The sequence below is a fragment of the Brachyistius frenatus genome, unplaced genomic scaffold (genome assembly GCF_029030835.1).
Source record: "Brachyistius frenatus isolate BFR_SWC_R1_liver_20210118 unplaced genomic scaffold, ASM2903083v1 Contig_405, whole genome shotgun sequence".
In the NCBI taxonomy this organism is placed as follows: Eukaryota; Metazoa; Chordata; class Actinopteri; family Embiotocidae; genus Brachyistius; species Brachyistius frenatus.
Window position 1 is genome coordinate 15,618 of NW_027211004.1, and position 19,917 is coordinate 35,534.

Below are 19,917 nucleotides of genomic sequence, written 5' to 3' on the forward strand. Positions count from 1 at the left end.
AGAGGGATGTGAACAACCAATGCCCCAAACAGACGCAGGACACGAGAGGCAGACACGCAGTTTAAAGCAGATTCACCCGCAACAATTTAATCTTCCTCCATCTCCACACGAGCTGAATAGTTCGACAAAATACAAGAACGTGGCTCTGGACTGTAAAATCTAATTTCTGCTGCAACTATTGCTGAGCAGGGCCTAAAAACTGACTTCCATCATCTCTCTGGAGCAGATGACTGACCAGGGCAGATAATATTTAAATGAGCCTCCACTGGGGACATAAAGCCAGTCTGATAGGGGCTTAAGTTAGACGGACTCTCTAACTCAGAATACCTCAAAAGGATCTCTGCTCTCGGAAGTTGGGTCTTTGCTGAAGCGTCTCCAATATGACCGACTAGCTCGGGGATGTGCTGTAATTACGGGTCATAACGGGGTGACATCTTTGTTGCTGATTGGCCCAGAGGTGATGGCGTCGTTTATGGGGCCCGGCGTGTTGAGTGTGGCCCCGTTGAACCTGTCCGTCCTCATATTCCTCCTGTACACAGTCAGACAGCCACCTGCTGTCTGCACAGGGGTCACGTACTGAGCCGAGTCACCGCTCAGGGGAACGTATGCTGCTGTATGTTGAGCTCCTGCTGGTCCGTGTAACACTGCATTATTCATGCCACTTTAGTTTGACTTTGATCATCCTATTCACTGACACATATTCCTTTATTGTGCCTTGCATTTCAAAGAAGTGTTTAATTTAAAGCACCCTCACACTGGAATGATTCACCCAACTCACTCAGATCTATTACTTCTTCCCATGGCTGCGGGACATCTTTACTTTTTTACCTCAAATATACTTGTTCTACTTTTTAACACATCCACCTGGGATGTACAAGCCAGTGCTTTCTGATATAAGTAGCTTGATCCACCTTGTGCAGTGATCCATACTAAAGCAATGAAGACAAAGACAAACAACAGTCCATCGTCAACGCAGAATCACAGCATAGTGTGAAATAGACATGCCGGTCCACTATAGCAAAACGTGGGATAGCCATGTTATAGGCTGTCTAGGCGTGACAGTTACACGTTTTGTAAGTGTGAAACTTAGACACACGTAAATGTCACGTGACACAGGATCATGTGACCAAGGTCCCGCAGCAGAGGCCTTGGTACCAAGAACAAAGGTTATTGTTTTGGCAGTATTAGAAGGAATGAGCCGTGTCATTAGTGTCATTAGTCTCATTAGTCACAGACTGCCATGTGGGACGATGAGGTTTGAATCCAGGAGGTGACAATGTTTCAGTAGGTTTCATTTTTGTCCACTACAGGAAAACATGTAATGTTCACGCCTTCACGCTTTACCTTGACATCGGGTTGAACTGACATACAATGCCTATAAAAAGTATTCACCCCCTTGGATGTTTCACCCTTTTGTTGCTTTCATACATGAAATCATGGTCAATATAATTTGGCTTTTTTGACAAATATTTGCAAAAAAAACCCTCTAATATCAAAGTGAAAGCTGATTTTTACAAAATAATGTCAATTAATTTAAAATATATAAGGTAAAGTAAATGATTGCATAAATATTCCCCCCCTTCAGTCAGTATTTAGTAGATGCACCTTTGGCTGCGGTCACAGCACTGAGTCTGTGTGGATTTGTCTCAATCAGGCCGTCACATCTGGACTCTGACATTTTCCTCCATTCTTCCTTGTAGAACAGCTGAAGCTCCGTCAGGTTGCTCGGGGATCGGCCGTGAACAGCTCTTTTCAAGTCCGGACACAAATTCTCGATTGGATTGAGATCTGGGCCTGCTGCTGAGAAGCATCCCCAGATCATGATGCTGCCACCACCATGCTTCACGGTGGAGATGGTGTTTGTGGAGATGTGCAGTGTTTGGTGTTCACCAAACATAGCGTCTAGTCTGAAGGACAAAAAGCTCAGTTTTTGTCTCATCAGACTAACGAACCTTCTTCAACTGACCTTGGAGTCTCCCACATGCCTTTGGGTGAATTCCAGGCCAGATTTCATGAGCTTTTTTCAACAGTGGCTTCCTCTTTGCCATCTCCCATACAGCTTCGACTGGTGAAGAACCCGGGCAACAGTTGTTGTATGTACAGTCTGTCCCATCTGAGCCACTGAAGCTTTCACCTCCTCCAGAGTGGTCGTAGGTGTCTTGGTGTTCTCCCTCACCGGTCTTCTTCTCGCCCGGTCACTCAGTTTGTGAGGACGGCAGCTCTAGGCAGATTTAAACAAGAGCCATACTCCTTCCATTTCTTAATGATGGATTTAACTGAACTCTGGGATGTCCAGTGAGTTGGAAATCTTTTTGTAGCCATCTCCTCACTTATACTTTTCAATGATCTTTTCTCTGAGTTGCTTGGAGTTCTTTTGTCTTCATGTTGCAGTTGTAGCATGAATACTGATGAACCAGAGACTGGACCTCCCAGACAGGTGTTTTTATACTACAATCACTGGACACACATCATCTGCACTCAGTTGATCTCCATTTCACTAATGTGACACTGCTGGAATCAACTCGCTGGACCTCTGTTGAATTAGATCAATCACTTTAAAGGGGTGAATATTTATGCAAACACTTATTTTACACTATATATTTTTAATTAATTGACATTTGTTTGTATAAATCTGTTTTCACTTTGACATAAAAGAAGCTTTTTTTGCAAATTCTTGTCAAAAAAGCCAAATTATATTGACCATGATTTCATGTATAAAAGCAACAAAAGGGTGAAACATCCAAGGGGGTGAATACTTTTTATAGGCATTGTAATGCCTTGAAGTCTCATCCAGATATCATCAGTCATGTGAAACACAGTTGAAAGCAGTCAGTCTTCTATCAAAACTACAGGCTTCAATAAAAAGCGTGAGGATGACCTACCCGTCCCTCTGTGCTGGTGGGCCTGGCGTGGCGGTTGAACACGTGTGCTGGGTCTTTATGATACGCCTTCAGACAGGAGTGGGGCGTGATGTTTCTACAAGCAAACACAATGCAAACAGTGACAGTTCAATGTGTGTGGAGTCACACAAACTGGACAAAACGGACGGAACATAATGCAGAATCATGTTTAAAGACATGCAACAAATGATTTGAAATTTAGATTCAGTTCAGGTAAATTGAAATCACTAAGTTATCATCAGATATGTTCTTCATAAAGGGTCCATCTAGTGTATGCCGCAAGTACTTTAATACAATTTTTAAAAGATCTCAAACTGTACTTACTATTGTCTTCAATTTTAGGTTTGACACAAGTTGTATGTTGTTAATTACCGGCCATTTAGCAAATGATGTCCAATATGCAGTTATTCATCTTTTCTGAACTGTTCAATATGAATGATATGAATATTCCTGCTGTGTGACCCTGATGAGATGCAGGATGTGAATCCCGGACAGTGGTGTTCGAGTCCTGTGCTTTACAGGCCAACGATTCATTATTCCAACCTCACTATTACAACCCTGTTTCCAAAAAAGTGGGGACGCTGTGTATAATGTAATAAAAACAGAATGCAATGATTTATAAATCCCATGAACCCATATTTTATTGCAAAGAGCACAAAGACAGCGCTGATAGCAAGCTGGATGGTCCCTCTACTCTTTAACCTGGAGGATGCAGCGTCCATGATTTCCAATTGAACAAATTTGACACATTATCAAAATGAAAAATATGAGAAAGGAGACCCTGACTGATGAGCAATTAAAATTATATCTTAGGCAATAACAGGACCACATTTCACTTTCAAAAGTCCAGAAACTGGTCTCCTCAGTTCCCAAATGTTTCCAGAGTGTTGTTAAAAGAAGAGTTGACGCAGCTCAGTGGTGAACATGATCCTGGAACAACTTTATAGAGGCGTGATGCTGACATCAGATTCAAAATATGCAAATATTTTTATAAAACAAGAAAATGTCTCCATTTTAACATGTGATATGTTGTCTTTAGTCTATTTTCAATTAAATATTTGTTAATGTGATTTGTAAATCATTGCATTCTGTTTTTATTTAAATTTTTGGGGAAATGGAGTTGTAAATGTGTACGTTACAACAGTGAACTATTTTCTGCTGCTAGTGTACATCATGTTTAGCAGGTGGAGTCACAGAAGCTTTTAACTCTAAAGATCTGAATATTACGTGGAGGTGTGATCAAACACACACTGCAGTCGGGCTGACAAACAGCACATTTAAAGGCTGTGGAGGCAGCGGATGAGCAGCTGGGGTGGGGGTGGGGGTGGGGGTCTGTGACTGACAGAACATAATACAGAGAGTGACACCACCTCCACACACACACACACACACACACACACACACACACACACACACACACACACACACACACACACACACACACACACACAGAGAGAGAGAGGCTGGATAGGATAAAAACATTTGGAGTGAAACATGACGTTTGTGTGCTCCTCTGATGTTTAAACCTGAACAGTTTCTGGATGTGCGGACCAGAACCGACTGGACTCGCTGGTTCAGGTGACGTTCAGAGTCAGAAAAATGCATGTATTCAGGAGGGCTAAATATCGGACTCGAAGATAGCAACTGGTCACTTCAGTGAATATTGAATGTTGTTCCGAGGGAAGTTTTACAGATATGAGGACTGGATGGTGAGGAACCATAAGTTTCAAGATCAAACTATGATCATATCTGAAAGGTCTTTAGATTACTAAAGTTTCCTTGAGGAAAGATGAGCTTCATCATTCAGGGAGCTCTGGTATTTATCTTTAAAGAAGTAAAAGTTGTGTAACAAGTTTTAATTCTTGATGTAGCCCCACAGCTAGTGCTCTGTAATGTCAGTGTAGCGTCTGAAGATGCAATATTTTAATTTTGTATTGAAGGAGACAGGCTGCCTCCAAACAGGATGAGTTCCTGTTGTGCTTTAATTTTTTTTAAATGAGATTTTCTGGGTGTCAGTCTCTTAAAGAAGAGGGAGGAGGTCGACTGCTGCACAAGAAGGAAGAAGAGTTTCTGTTGGAGAGAGCTGGACTTTTTCACTAGTTTTCTGATAGGCTGGAGAACGTTTTGATTTTACTCGGACAAGGTTATACATAACTACTAAGAAAATAATAAGAAGTTAGTAAGAAACATCCTGGGAAGTTGTTAAAACTGATCATTAATTATTTTCAAAAGGCCAAAATCAAGAGTTTTAGACTTTTCCAACCTTCCTAAGTGTAACAACAAAATAAACCAACCTGCCTCTGAATGAACTTCAACACAGAATAACCTGACGTATATAGGGTTAGTGATGTGTGTGCCTACTGTATGTTAGGTTCTTCCTGTTCTGTGTTATAGTTTTCTGGGACAGACATGGTGTCCACCGTCCTCACCTGACGTCCTCCAGGTCATAGTAGACGTTGCGGCTGGTGTCTTTGATGTAAACGGCCATGTTGGGAGACTGCAGCATCTTCATGGTGAGCTGGTGGGGGAAGGCGGTGACGAACAACGTCCGCAGAGCGTCCAGACTGCTGATGTCGGTGGGAATCCTCACCTGCTTGGTGTCCTCCCCATACTGCAGGTACAGCACACCTGAGGCAGCGCACACAGACGTCAACACTGGCACACAGCATCTGACGTGAAAGTTTCACTCACAGAGATACTCTTATATTCAGATGCTGAAATCTGAATCTCTGCAGTGCAACTACAAACTAAAGCATGAAGCTTCACACAGATGTGACTTATTGCAGCGTCTTTGAGTGTGTTTGTAGATGAATCTGACAGCTTATTAATGTGCTGAGCTCTGAGGCAGTGAATGTAACGGCAGCACACATTTGGACATGTCATAGCAGGAGAAGCAAGTGAAACTGATTTATTCAATGATGGCTCAGGTCCATTAAGTATCCCAGCAAGCCAAAGAACCCGGTCTATGGAATCACATCTGTGTCCATATAATCAAGAAAAAAAACCTAACATAAATAACATTTTAAAAATGAATTAAACACTTGAACAAAACAAAAAGAAAAAGCCAAACTTTTAACTTTGAATCAAATTATTTGTGTGGCATCTTGCTAGTTCGGAGCGGTTTGGAGCAGGAAGTGACCATATTTGGACGAGCTGGGGGAGGAGCCAGCGGTGGATCTGACCAATCTGATCGGAAACCTGACGATACTACGTCCCGCCCACCGATAGCTGTAACCTGACTGCACCACAGGCCTGTCAATCAAACAGACACGCCCCCAAAAACAGGTCTTTTTGAATCTTCTTTTCTAATGAATGAGGGATTATTTTCAGATGGACCTCCAGAAAACTAATAAGAAGGAGTGACTTTAGCTAACAACACCGAGATAACTGATGGACACATTTTATTCACTTTGGATTTGATGACAGAAGTTGAATGGGAGTCTATGGAGCCGGAGGCTTTTTGGAGCCGACCTCTAGTGGCACTCGCTGGTACTGCAGCTGAAGACACTTCTGGATCAGAACCATTTTACAGACCTGAAGCACTTTTATATGCAGATATGCCCTCATTGGCTAATGGATTTTTGAGTGACAGCTTAGAAGAGTTGGGCTCAGACGTCCGTCCACTGTAAGGACACTTCTGGTGTTTTTAAAGTTACCACAGGTTACACAGTGAGAGACTCAGAAACAGTCTGGACCAGTTGTTCTGTTGAAATGCTATTAGCTTGGGTAGATCTAAATTAGAGTAACTATACTGACTGCAGCAAACAGTCAGGCTGTCTGTTGTCTGCAGAGTATACAGACGAGGTTATTGCTCCCTCATTAAGTTGTACGTATGTTTATCTCTGTGTTTATAAGATATCTGTGTTCCCATGAATCTCTGCGAGGACTGTCTCTCTTCACTCTGACAACATGACGACTGGAATCCACAGTTTCATAGTTTGTTGGCCAAAAAGGAAGAAGAAGAGAACAAGTGTTTTTTCTATAGTTCAGGCAGGTCATTGTGGATGAAGATAAAATATTCTAAACTGAAACTAAGGTAATCAGGACTGAAGTTTCCACACATGATTCTGTCTGTTGTGGTTGCATCATTTCCTTCTCCTGACACTGCTACTGATGTGTTATCTGCTGCTGCTTGTTGTACAGCTTGTTCAAGACACAACTAAAGGAGGTTGCTCAGGTAAGCCTGAGTTAAATCAACATTTGAATTCAGTAAATTTAAGAAAACTGTTTAAAAAAGGGTTTAAAAAAAATCATAGATATATACGAAGTTTTGTTTGATCATATTGTTAGAGATTTGATTCCATACCAGCTCACCGAAATGGAAAGTAGCTTGTTACCAGCAGCAGGTGAAATCAGACGCAATTTATGCATGTTAACTCAGTGAGTAACTTGAGCGCAGGACAAAATCCAACCTGACTACTGTGTGTTTAAAGTGATTTCAGCAGCAGCTCTCCAAGTCTTCAGTGGGCTGCAGCTCTCATCTCAGTGTGTTCGATGTGTAATCGACATTAAGGTAAATGTAAGTGTTACAACAGAGTTGGAATGAGCAGATAGACAGAACATCAGGGCAAAAAAACCTTGATCCGATATTGTACTAAATGTCACTAAAACATCACAGGCAGCATAATGGGATGAAAATGTTCAGGGACTTTATGCAGATGAAGTAATAAGTAAGTAACTAAACAAGATTCATTTAATGTAGAGGATTTTAGATTTAGTCTGATAATAACAGTACAGTCAGGGTGGACAGAGGGATATTCAGGTGAAACATCCTTTCATACGGCAGTTTTTTTATATCCCAGTGTAGACCTGAGTGTGTGTGTGTGTGTGTGTGTGTGTGTGTGTGTGTGTGTGTGTGTGTGTGTGTGTGTGTGTGTGTGTGTGTGTGTGTGTGTGTGTGTGTGTGTGTGTGTGTGTGTGTGTGTGTATACCAACCAAGCGGCTTCTCTCTGGTCTGACCACTGGAGCGGCCCACAGGTAGACTGGCTCTGGCCTTACAGCCTCTTGTAAAGGATCCTGATGGCTGCTGTCTGTCTCCATCAGACATGGTGTCTGAGGTCAGGGAGCTCTGGTCTTCAACCAGGCCCAGCACACCTGCACAAGGAGGGCTTTCAGAAGGCCGAGGAGTCCTCACCTGGACAGAGAGAAAGAAGAAAAAAAACACTGGGATTATATGGGAAGAAGGAAAAGAAGTCTTTCTGCTAAAAGTAGAAAGTTAGACACTGAGTAGTGTGTACTTGTAGAAAAAGACGTGATCCTCCACCAGTGAAACACGGTGATACGGCTTCTGTACATAAGATACCGTACGCTACGTTACGGTACGCTACGTTACGCTGCGTTACGTTACGTTACGCTACGCTACGTTACGTTACGTTACGTTACGTTACGTTACGTTACGTTACGTTACGATGCGTTACGTTACGTTACGTTACGATACGATGCGTTACGTTACGTTACGATACGTTACGTTACGTTACGTTACGTTACGATACGCTGCGTTACGTTACGCTACGTTACGTTACGATACACTACGTTACGCTGCGTTACGTTACGTTACGCTACGCTACGTTACGCTACGCTACGTTACGCTACGTTACGTTACGTTACGTTACGCTACGTTACGTTACGATGCGTTACGTTACGTTACGTTACGATACGATACGTTACGTTACGCTACGCTACGTTACGTTACGTTACGATACGTTACGATACGCTGCGTTACGCTGCGTTACTTTACGTTACGTTACGATACGCTGCGTTACGTTACGCTACGTTACGTTACGATACGCTACGTTACGCTGCGTTACGTTACGTTACGCTACGCTACGCTGCGTTACGTTACGTTACGTTACGTTACGCTACGCTACGTTACGTTACGCTACGTTACGTTACGATACGATGCGTTACGTTACGTTACGTTACGTTACGATACGCTACGTTACGCTGCGTTACGTTACGTTACGCTACGCTACGCTGCGTTACGTTACGTTACGTTACGTTACGTTACGCTACGTTACGTTACGCTACGTTACGTTACGATACGATGCGTTACGTTACGTTACGTTACGTTACGTTACGTTATGTTGCGTTACGTTGCGCTGCGCTGCGCTACGCTACGTTACGTTACGATACGATGCGTTACGCTACGCTACGTTACGTTACTCTCACACACACACACACACACACACACACACACACACACACACACACACACACACACACACACACACACACACACACACACACACACACCTAGATTTATCTTAAAAAAACAAAACATGGAGCGCTCCAAGTCCAAACGTACAACTTCGGCATGTTATCAGTTGATTTGAATAATCGAATGTGACAGCTGTCTCGGAGTTGATGTAAATACATGCTGGCAGTTACTGAAGCAGTGTGTGTGTGTGTGTGTGTGTGTGTGTGTGAGAGTGTGTGTGTGTGTGTGAGTATGTGTGTGTGTGTGTGGCTGCATGTTCACTGGTTTTCTATATTTCTGCATAAATATGACCTTCAACATCATCACACGTTCACACAAATCCTAAAAGTAGATAAAAAACAACCTAATTTAAAAAACAAGATTTATTTATTGAGGAAGTGTGTACTCTGTGTGTGTGTTTGTTACCTTAACTTTATGAAAACAGCTTACCGTTATATATTTCAATTTAAATATTTTAAAATATAACTTTCACAAACTGAACTATGGTTCTGTTGGTAGAGGGACTGTGAGTCGTCATGGAAACAATTTCACCAGAGTTGCAGCGGTTCGTGTGTAAAATATCATTGCTTTGGTTTATATTAGCTTGGTCGTACAAACCTGTTTCCAAAAAAGTAGTGAAGTAAAATTTAAATAAAAACAGAATGTGATGATTTGCAAATCAGATGAACTCATATTTAATTGCAAATAGACTAAAGACAACATATCAAACGTTGAACCTGAGAAATGTTATTGTTTTATGTACAATATTATCATTTTAAATTTGATGGCAGCATGTTTATGGGATTTGAAAATCATTGCATTCTGTTTTTATTTCCATTTACTCAGCGTCTCAACTCTTCCATTCATTCAGGTGAGGCACCACAGTCGTTCCATGGAGGTCAGAGCAGAAGGTTATTTTATAATACCATCCATACCATCCTCTATAATAACTGTATGAACAGTATCAAATGAATTTGATGGCAGTATGAACAAATCTGACAGATGAAAGTAACAACTACAAACAGACGTCTCTAGCTGAAATAAACAGGGATTATTTTTTAACAACTCCTGACTCTTGTATTTGTACTGGTTTAGATTGAGGGTCCTCTCAGGTGCAGTCACATGATGCGTGTGTGTGTGTGTGCATGCGTGTGTGTGTGTGTGTGTGTGTCCATGTGTGTGTGTGTGTGTGTGTGTGTGTGTGTGTGTGTGTGTGTGTGTCCATGTGTGTGTGTGTGTGTGTATAAAGCAGTGAGTTGATTGGAGGTGAGCGGTCTGATGTGGACTTTGTCTTGGTAGCTCAACAACAAGCGGCCGGTGAACTGATGTTTGCAACCTGACAGGTGCACACGCACACACACACATAAAGCCTGAGTCACTGCCCTGTAATGACATGCAGCACATCGCCCCAGCGCTCCGCGGCCTCATGATGTTGCTGAGCTCTGCTGGATGTTCGTGTCTCTACAGATTGTAAAAGATGATGATAGAAGATGTTGGAATCAGTTCACAACAAACACAAACTCAGCACCGGGCTTGTTTCATCCGGACCTGCTGTTCAGTGATTGTTTATCTGGAGGGACGTGTGCAGGTCGACGAAGCTGATGTTTTGGTCCAACTGCTTTAGAAGCTGGTGAAATGAGGCTGAGACTCAACACCGCTTCCTGCAGGAGTAAAACTGCTGCTGGAACAGACTGCCAGAGGATCCACCTCTTTTAATGGCTTCTAAACAAATCTTCATTTTATTATACTTACTTTTAAAAGTTTCTTTTTATCTATTTGCTATTCTTGATTTATTTCTTCCAGACTTTCATACCTTTTATCATCCATTTAGTTACTTTTACATACTTTTACTTCCTCTTACCAATCCTATCTCATGTTTTATCCACCCTTCTGATTAACTTTAATCTTTTTAATGAATTGTCCTCATTTTTATACTAGTTTTTAGTTCCTTTCACTGTCATTTAGCTTTTATTTTACACTTTTATTGTTATTTAGGTTTTATTTGATCACTCTTATTGTCATTTGAGCTATTAATCTATCTTCTACATTAATTTTTTTTCTCTATTGTCTTGTGTGTCTCAGTGTTTTTTAATTGTCTTATTTTACGTTTAATTTGATTTTAATTGTTTTTAATTTGTTCTCAATTTTTTTTAATTTTTCTGTTCTACAACTGTGTCTTATAATTGATTGATTGATTGATTGATTGATTGATTGATTGATTGATTGATTGATTGATTGATTGATGTGATGCCAACAGTGGGTTTGTACTAGTGTCCATTCTCACCATTTCCTTTTGATTTTTCTAGTGAATATCGGTTTAGTTATCTAAACAGCAACTGTATTCAATATTGAAAATGGATAAATACATTACTTTTAGTGATAGATTTATTATTATGGATTTTAAATTCATAACCATAAATTTAATCTAATCACTTATGATGAACTTGAAGTATTTAAGTCTCAAAAAAGGCACTGCAGTTCAACAATGGATAACAGAGATTTTAAAGTGATGAGTTGCAGCAGGTAAACCACAGAACCACAGAAGTATGTTGTATTTGAACCCTATAACGTCATTAAGCCTTCATAGCCCTACATCCAGGTCGCTGTGCTAGCTAGCAGTATTCTGCAGATATCAAGCTGATGTTTGGTGAAACTCAAACTCCAGAACCAAGTGAATGAAAATATCCAGATTAAAGACAGCAATGTGTCAGATACTGTGGAAAGAGTACCAGAGTAATACGGTCTATAGAGCGCATTGCATTATGGGATGCTTGCAGCCTAAAAATTCAGAGGATAGTGAGTCTTTCGAGACTGGTAATAGAAAGTCTTTCAGAGTCTGACATGTTTCAGCAGGAAAAGAACAATAACATCAGATATGATTCCAATTCATTTCAGACTCCTGGTGTTGTGACTCGCTGGTGAGACTGATGCTGCCTTCAAATGGAATTCGTAAGCTCGTGGTTACAACACGGGAAGTCGTGTGCACCGTATGTTTGGCATTCAAGTGGTTAAATTGTAAAAACACAATATGGAGGGCGTCTAGAGGCCACAGAGGCTAACAGTTTATCAAGCTAACAGAGGTTAACAGTTTCATACGGACTCTCTTCTGAACACGGTGGATATGATCACGTGAATGCAGCATTACACAGATACCTACCTGGAGCAGAGACATTGATCATGTCACTAATAACACCTGTTGTTCTCCTAAAAACAAGTCCAAATGTGTTCTGTGAAAAAGGTCCGTAGGAAACATCAGGTGACCGACTGTTGGCTTCAGAATAACTTTTTACATGAACTGCTGGATGAACTGCTGCGCCTAACTTTTTTTTATTTAGCTTACAATACATGCTATAAAGGAGGAGACCAACTGTGGCTACTTGTGCACTAATGCATCCTGTACCATCACAGATGCTGGCTTTAGAACTGAGCTGATAACAAGCTGGATGGTCCCTCTCCTCTTTAACCTGGAGGATGCAGCGTCCATAATTTCCAAACAGAATCTCAGATTGTGATCCATCAGACCTCAGGACAGTTGTCCACTTCACCTCAGTCCATCTTCAATGATCTCGGTCCAGAGAAGGCGGCGGTGTTTCTGGATCATGTTTCTACCTGGTTTCTTCTTTGGAGAGTTTTAACCTGCATTTGTGGATGCAGCCATGAAGAGCTCTTCTACTAATAAACTGCTGATGAAACTCAATATCCTGAACTCGTAGTTAAGAAAACAAGTTTGTTTACCCCGTCTTCCCTCCAGCGCTGGCATCGTGAGGTGGAGGTCTGTCTCAGACAGATTTCCCTTCCTACACAATGCTCAGCCACCAGTCAAACACATCCTGAACCCGACCGGCTTCCTGTTTGTTGGTCCGTTGAACTGCTCTGCTCTCCTCAGGGGGGATTTCAGATGGATTACAACACCAATGCCCCAAAACTCTCAACTGAACAGTCAAAAAATGTTGCGCTCTGGGAAGGTCAAATAAATATGTTTATATTTCTGCTGAATTTCAGGCTCACTGGTGCAACCAATGGAAACGTTTAGTAGCACTGTGGAGCCCTGAAGCTGTCTGCAACACAGCAGCAACTGGAACTCATTTTTACTGACATGTTGATGAATGTGTATCTGACAAACAGCGAACTATCTATTACACAACCAGTAGCTCCACCCCAGAGATATGATTGGTCAAGTGAACAAATCATCATGACATCACACCCTGCTCATCACTAGATATATTTGTCTGTTTGAAGTGATTTCTGCTGAGGAAAAGATCTTCTGTGAGGGAAGAGGGCTCACTCTGTCACATCGCTTTACAACCATGAGAGGACTGCTTCTACAGCTCAGTCAGTGTGAGATGTCTTCTCTGGATTACAGTCACATTCTTAAATCAGATCATATCAGATCACATGAGTGAAGGATTATAGAATTCAAACTTTTGAACTATGATCCTCAGTTTTTGGTTTGAATAAGTTGTGAAGAATGGGGGAAAGTCTACAATCCAAATCATGATTTTACAACATCTACAAAGTGTACAATGTAATGTGTGTAGAGGTCCAGTCGAGACATTTATACTGGAAGAATTGTCTGTTACAATAAACAGATTTTTCTGGTAATATAATTTGTTCTTTGTTTGTAAAGTCTGATGCTACATGTGATGTCTGTGTTTGGTCATCAGCTTTAATGTGAACAAACGCACACGAGGATGAATCAAAATCAAGTTTCATTTTGGCTTTTTATCAAGTCCCTTTTCAGTTTACCTGAAACCTCTCAAACTTACAATACTGGAAACACAACTTCCCTGTCACATGGACAACGTGCCAACACTGCAGAAAAACTCAGGCAGGGAAGGATTCAGAGAAATCAGATCAAATTACTCAGTGAACATGGGGCAGCCTCATTTAAATGCAACCGACCTTTTGTCTACAAACTGACATGTCAGAACATGTATGTGACAGTAAAATCAGCTCATGAGTACAAAATATCAACAAACACACATTCTACTGAAAACTACAACAACTCTCAATAATCTGATGAAAATCTTATTTATAACACACTTAATCACACACTGAAGGGTCAGCTGCAATAAAACATCTGCATCAAAGATAGTTACAGCCTATTTTCTACCAATGTTAAAGGTTCAAAGTGTTATATTCATGTCCTGTGTTGTAATACCACTCAATGCATCAGGAGGCGCTAGTGAGTCACTGCAGTGTCCAAGCAGCCTGTCTTCACTGATTCTCACAGTTTTGGCAGCTTGGTAAAATTTTGCATATTCTTGCCTTTAGTTAGAGTTTTTTAATAACTGATCCACTAAACAAAATGGTGATTGGTTAAGTCTGTAGTTTACGTTATAGCCTGTTTATCTAAGGTTTTAGCAAGAACATAGTAAAGAGAAAACAACCACAGCAAAATCACATTTTGACACCATTTGTAATATATTTACATAGAGCTTGTGTGGTCATGAGCTGCATCCATTCAAATAGTGCTGACAAGGTCAGAATGACTTGTTTGTTTTCTGCATAAAATGACCTCGGGTTGGTCGATAGACAGATGACGAGCTACTTGAGTTGGGTCACATACAGTATATATATTCTAACTGGTCTGAACTACTTCATTAAATAGCAAACTAATTATACAAACACTGTCAGTAATAATATACTTTGTTACCGTCATACGTTTTTGCTTTAGAGATGTCAGTTCAGCATCGAACTTCATTTCTTTAGTTGCACAAAGCTGTTTCTGGTGCAGAGCAACGTCAGTGTTAACCCTTCGAGGCGATGTCCAAGGTCATTTCATGACCTTCACCTTTAAGCTCATATCTCGGACATTGTCAGGGCAAACCATTCATGCTATATCTGGGCTTTTTTAGGACAGTTTAGACCGTCGTGAGACAGGTTAGTTTTACCCTACTGATGATGTGTTGTTGCAATAGTAATCCTGCTCAGTACGAGAGGAACCGCAGGTTCAGACATTTGGTGTATGTGCTTGGCTGAGGAGCCAATGGTGCGAAGCTACCATCTGTGGGATTATGACTGAACGCCTCTAAGTCAGAATCCCGCCTAGACGTGATGATACCGTAGCGCCGCAGAGCTTCGGTTGGTCTCGGAGAGCTGTTCGTGACAGGGCTGGGGCGCGGCCGGATGATGGTCGCCCCTCTCCTATCTCGCACTGCATGTTTGTGGAGAACCTGGTGCTAAATCATTTGCAGACAACCTGATTTCATACGATACCTCACGCATCTTCCTGTGATGAAAACTCGCTGCCCAAGTCAACCAAGAAGAAAGGGTGGAAATTTGGATGCAATTTGTGTCCATCGGTTTCTGAGGGTTCCAATCCGGTTTTACCAAATCAAAAAAAAAAAAAATCCTGTTTTCCAAATCAAATATGCATATATATCTATATATATTAAATATAATCAAAAGACTGGTTTTAGCTTCTATTTTACATGATTTATATGCAACTAAAATATAAATATATATAGAGATATATTTTAGTCAGTCTTTTGATTAATGGTCATGAAACAGCAGTTTCACTCTTGGCAGACTTAACATTAACATACAAACATTATGGGGTTCAGCAATATTCACAAATGTTTGATCCTGTTTTCTAAATGATACTTTTTTTGGTACCAGTTCATCACAGCACAAATATGTTTTAATACAGTTCAGAGGGTGAGAGTTTATCCTGGGTTATTATATGTAGCTAATGTTTACAGCTCTTCTGAACAACATGCAGGCTGTTATTAGATGCTGCCGTTTACAGATGCTCCCTGAACACCTCATATGCAGTCGAAGTCGCTAGCTGCACAGAGAAGCTTCAGGTTCTGCAGCTCTTGCAGTCAGCCGGTTGTGTGGCCGAAAACCAGTTTGAAAAGAGTCAAATGGAAGATTTATTGAAATTGAAACACATTTGATCTCTGTAAGAGCTCACTGCCTCTGATGAGACTTTATTCTGTGTAAACGTAGCTAAAGTTATGCATTTAAAAAAATGAAAAGATATTAGTGTGACAGCAAGAATACTGAGTAGAGATAGTTAAAGTTTCCTGTTCTGGTCCTTCATACATGCTGTGAGAAACTAAACTAAAGATGTTAAATCTCCGTAGAACAAGTCTGGAGGATGAAGTTGGGACTCTGATATGAAGGATTAAATGAATCCCTTTCAGGGTTAAAAGCTGCTTGAAGCCTCACTCATTATATTCAAGTGAGCAAATAAGTGCCTGCCCCACCCAACCACACCCAACCACACCCAAACACACACATCCTTCATCCTTAAACACACAGCGGGTCGTCAGTGAGCCATAATCCTGAAAACGTGATCATCTTCTCTGCTTGTTTACGTCTTCCTGCTGCTGGTTGTCGTATTCTCATTATCAACTCAATGCAAAGTTGATCTGCTTTACTCACAACTGACATAGATATGAAACGTCTGTACCACAACCTTTTTGTTTTAAGAGATAAGACGGAGTCATCACATCCTCTCCTCTAAAATAAATTAATTGTTGCTGCAGCGCTCCGACTTTAATATTTGAATAGCAGCATAGCGCCGCTTCTAAATGCAGATAGTGAAAACTCTGTTCACTCCTTTTCAAACCAGTTATGTTGAAGATATACTGTACATGCTGTTTGAGCTGCAATTCCTGTTTTTTTTAAAATCCCTCGACAGTTAGTGTTCACAATTATTTTGATAACATTTTCAATCGATACCATTATACTAGACATGTACATTGTCTAAAAAAGAATAAATTAACAAATCTAATTGTGAATATTTCACCTATAAACATTCTGTGGCCTCATTCAAATAATATGATGATTACTTATTAAAAAATGTTTTCTATGTTAGTTTTGGTCTCCTTTTGCATCTCAGTAATACAACATGTTATTTGGAGGTACCAGTGAGCTCAGTGTTATTGCCCTGTAGACACTCTGTCCCCTGATTGGTTGAACACACTGTAATTATGACTCAGCTCACAACATCTTCAGACAGCTGTAATTACAGGTCCGAGTGTAACTTCACGATCAGCTGGCAGGTGTCTTCGTTCCTGTCTACATACCTGTAATATGAAGCCAATAGAAACAAAGCAGGAGGAACGCAACTCTTCAGGAGGCGCTTTTTAACCATCTCTCAACTATCAGCTCTTTTAATTAATGCGCACAAGATCAGTTTCTACAAAGAGAGACAGCTCAACAGTGTTTCTCCTCTCAGCATGAAGTTCACCTGCTTCAACTGTCAGCTGACCGACTATAAAGTCGATTGCATCCTTGCAGTTAGCATGCTGCTAACGATATAATCTCAAAAGTATCATGATTGTCTTTTACGAACAATAATCCTTTACATCTCTTGAATTACAGCTGGATTTAGTTACCAGAGTTGTTGGTAGCCTTATTGTTGGCGTAGCCACCCCAGCCAGTCTGACTAATTGATGACAGATTTGGATATGATCAGAATGTAAAGGCTTTTATTTTGAAGGACATAATGTAGGTCTCTCAGGTCCCCGACCCCAAAACCTCAGTATCTCTACAACCCTCTGTGTGTGTGTGTGTGTGTGTGTGTGTGTGTGTGTGTGTGTGTGTGTGTGTGTGTGTGTGTGTGTGTGTGTGTGTGTGTGTTTTCTGTATGACTGCACTCAGCAACACCTGTTGATGCATATTTCTCTTTTGTGCTTTCACTTTTAAGATTGTGTTGTAATTGCGTTGTCTCAGGATATAAAACATATTGTATATGAAATATGCTGTAAAAATAAAGTTAGACTTGACCAACTCTCCGGAGGACGTTACGTTTGTTGTTTCTTGATTTGTTTGGTCTCTAACTGACACAATGAGAAGCTGTCAGACAGAGCAGCCTGCACGGTGGAATGTTGGTGAAGCAGCTCCAGGTTTGCTGGTGTTCACTGAACGTTTGCTGTCTAAACTCTGCTGAGTGCCAAGAAGCCAACAAAGACTCCATCAGCTGGCTGATGAAGTTGTATGCAAACATGAAAGGATCTTACCTGAAGGAGACGGGTCACCTCCCAGTGACGAGCGTTCCTCTCAAAGTCTGAAGATTGAACTAAGATCCAGTCTGGATGAAACGTCTTTGTTTCTGTCAGCATGTCTGTGTCACACTCAGGTGCTTTGGCAAACCCAACCCCTCTGTGTGTGTGTGTGTGTGTGTGTGTGTGTGTGTGTGTGTGTGTGTGTGTGTGTGTGTGTGTGTGTGTGTGTGTGTGTGTGTGTGTGTGTGTACTGTTCCAACACAGCTCCTCCACCTCAGCACATAATGCCGGTTTTACCAGTCTGACAGGCACACCAGTCCAAGCTGTCAACGTTACAAACCGCACAAGACACTGCATATATTCAGTCATGACACCTCAGCCCTCACAGTTTATATGTCATATCATATTGGTACATAACTGTCTTTTATTATTCTTATATTATTCATCAAGCAGATACAAATCTTACAGGCTTGTCCTCATTCACCTTCAAAGATCATTTGTGCTGATGCTTGTGGAGGTTTGTCTTCTTTTTTCTTCCTGTCCTCCGTCCGTCCTGCTTCACAAACCCTGTTTCTATCTTCAGTTACATTCAGTATTATTACACAACCCTCGTCTCCACATAGGAGACACGTTCAGGTCCCAACCGGAACCTCTGAGACAAAGTTCTGGTCGGGCCCCAACTGGTCCTCATAAAAAGCTTCATTATTTCACCAGCAGTGCAGAAACAAAGCAGCACTTTAGAGCTGAGATGATAGATTTATCAACTAAAAAAACAAACATCTAATCAACAAGCAATCTGTAAAATATTTAGTTTCAAACGTTCCAAAAATAAATAACTGAAATAATCCACAGAATGTGAAGAAATATTCGGGATGACATGACATGTCAGAGACAAATACTGAAGTTAGCATGCTAACCAGCTCGCCACGGCCGTCCTGTCTTGTAATACCACTTTGTACCACAAGGGGTGAAAGTGAGTCACTGTAGCACGACTGTAAGGAAACACTTTGCAAAATTAAACAAAACCAAATCGTTAAATCAGGAGATAATTTATAAAGGAAGTTTATAGTGTAACATCAGGGATGTTCTGTACATCAGGAGGAAAACAAACGGGGCAGTTGACCATCAAAAAGTTTTTGGTAATGGTGTCTCCATCTTCACTGGACCACTGTGTGCCTGTTATTCAGGGTGCACAAGAAACTTCTTTACCTATCAAACCTCTGTGTAACGTTACAGACAGCGTTCATATGTTCAGAGCACCAACTATTTATATAGTTCAGTCATCTATCATCCAAACGGAAGGAAACAAACCCGGCGTCCTGACAGTGATGGACAATTCAAAATGGATCTTTAGTGCAGCTGGTGACGACACAAACTGTACTGATGAATATTTTTAAATGGTGTCGGTTTGTTGTGGCCGGTGTCCTTTCACTTAACAAACTATAACATATATATATACATATATATATACATATATATATATTAAAAAAAAAAAAAGTTGATCAGTTTTCGTTTTAGTTAAACTCTTTTTTTGTCTTTTTTTTTTTTTTTACTACAAGTTCCTCCAACTAGATTTTGTTCAGTGTTTCACATATTCTATTTTAGTGGTACAAATGTTTTATTGTGAATATGAAAGCAGCTCGACTGGTTGCTGCTCCGAATCTGTTTTGCCCTGATTTTACTGATCCATGAGTTTTTATTCTCACAGATTTCAACAGGAATACTTTTTTTCTAACCTCTGTCCACCAGGGGGCGACATGTGAGCCAAACTGCTGAGAACAGTTTTACTGGGGACACAAACACAAAAAACAGGATTGTAATCTGAAAATAAATGCGGAATTTAAAGACAAATATAATATAT

At 40.8% G+C, this 19,917-nt stretch overlaps 1 protein-coding gene across 1 annotated transcript in view; it reads right to left on the reverse strand.

The window, feature by feature from the left end:
* Window positions 1–417: 417 nt before the first annotated feature.
* The window catches only part of LOC138636777 (sickle tail protein homolog), a 52,710-nt gene continuing 33,210 nt past the window's right edge, over window positions 418–19,917 (reverse strand). The window contains exons 3-6 of the mRNA XM_069725003.1: window positions 7,836–8,034; window positions 5,330–5,528; window positions 2,883–2,976; window positions 418–558 (exon numbers count right to left, since the gene is read on the reverse strand). Of these exons, the coding sequence (XP_069581104.1) occupies window positions 418–558; window positions 2,883–2,976; window positions 5,330–5,528; window positions 7,836–8,034 (633 nt within the window). The remainder of the gene's footprint in view (window positions 559–2,882; window positions 2,977–5,329; window positions 5,529–7,835; window positions 8,035–19,917) is intronic.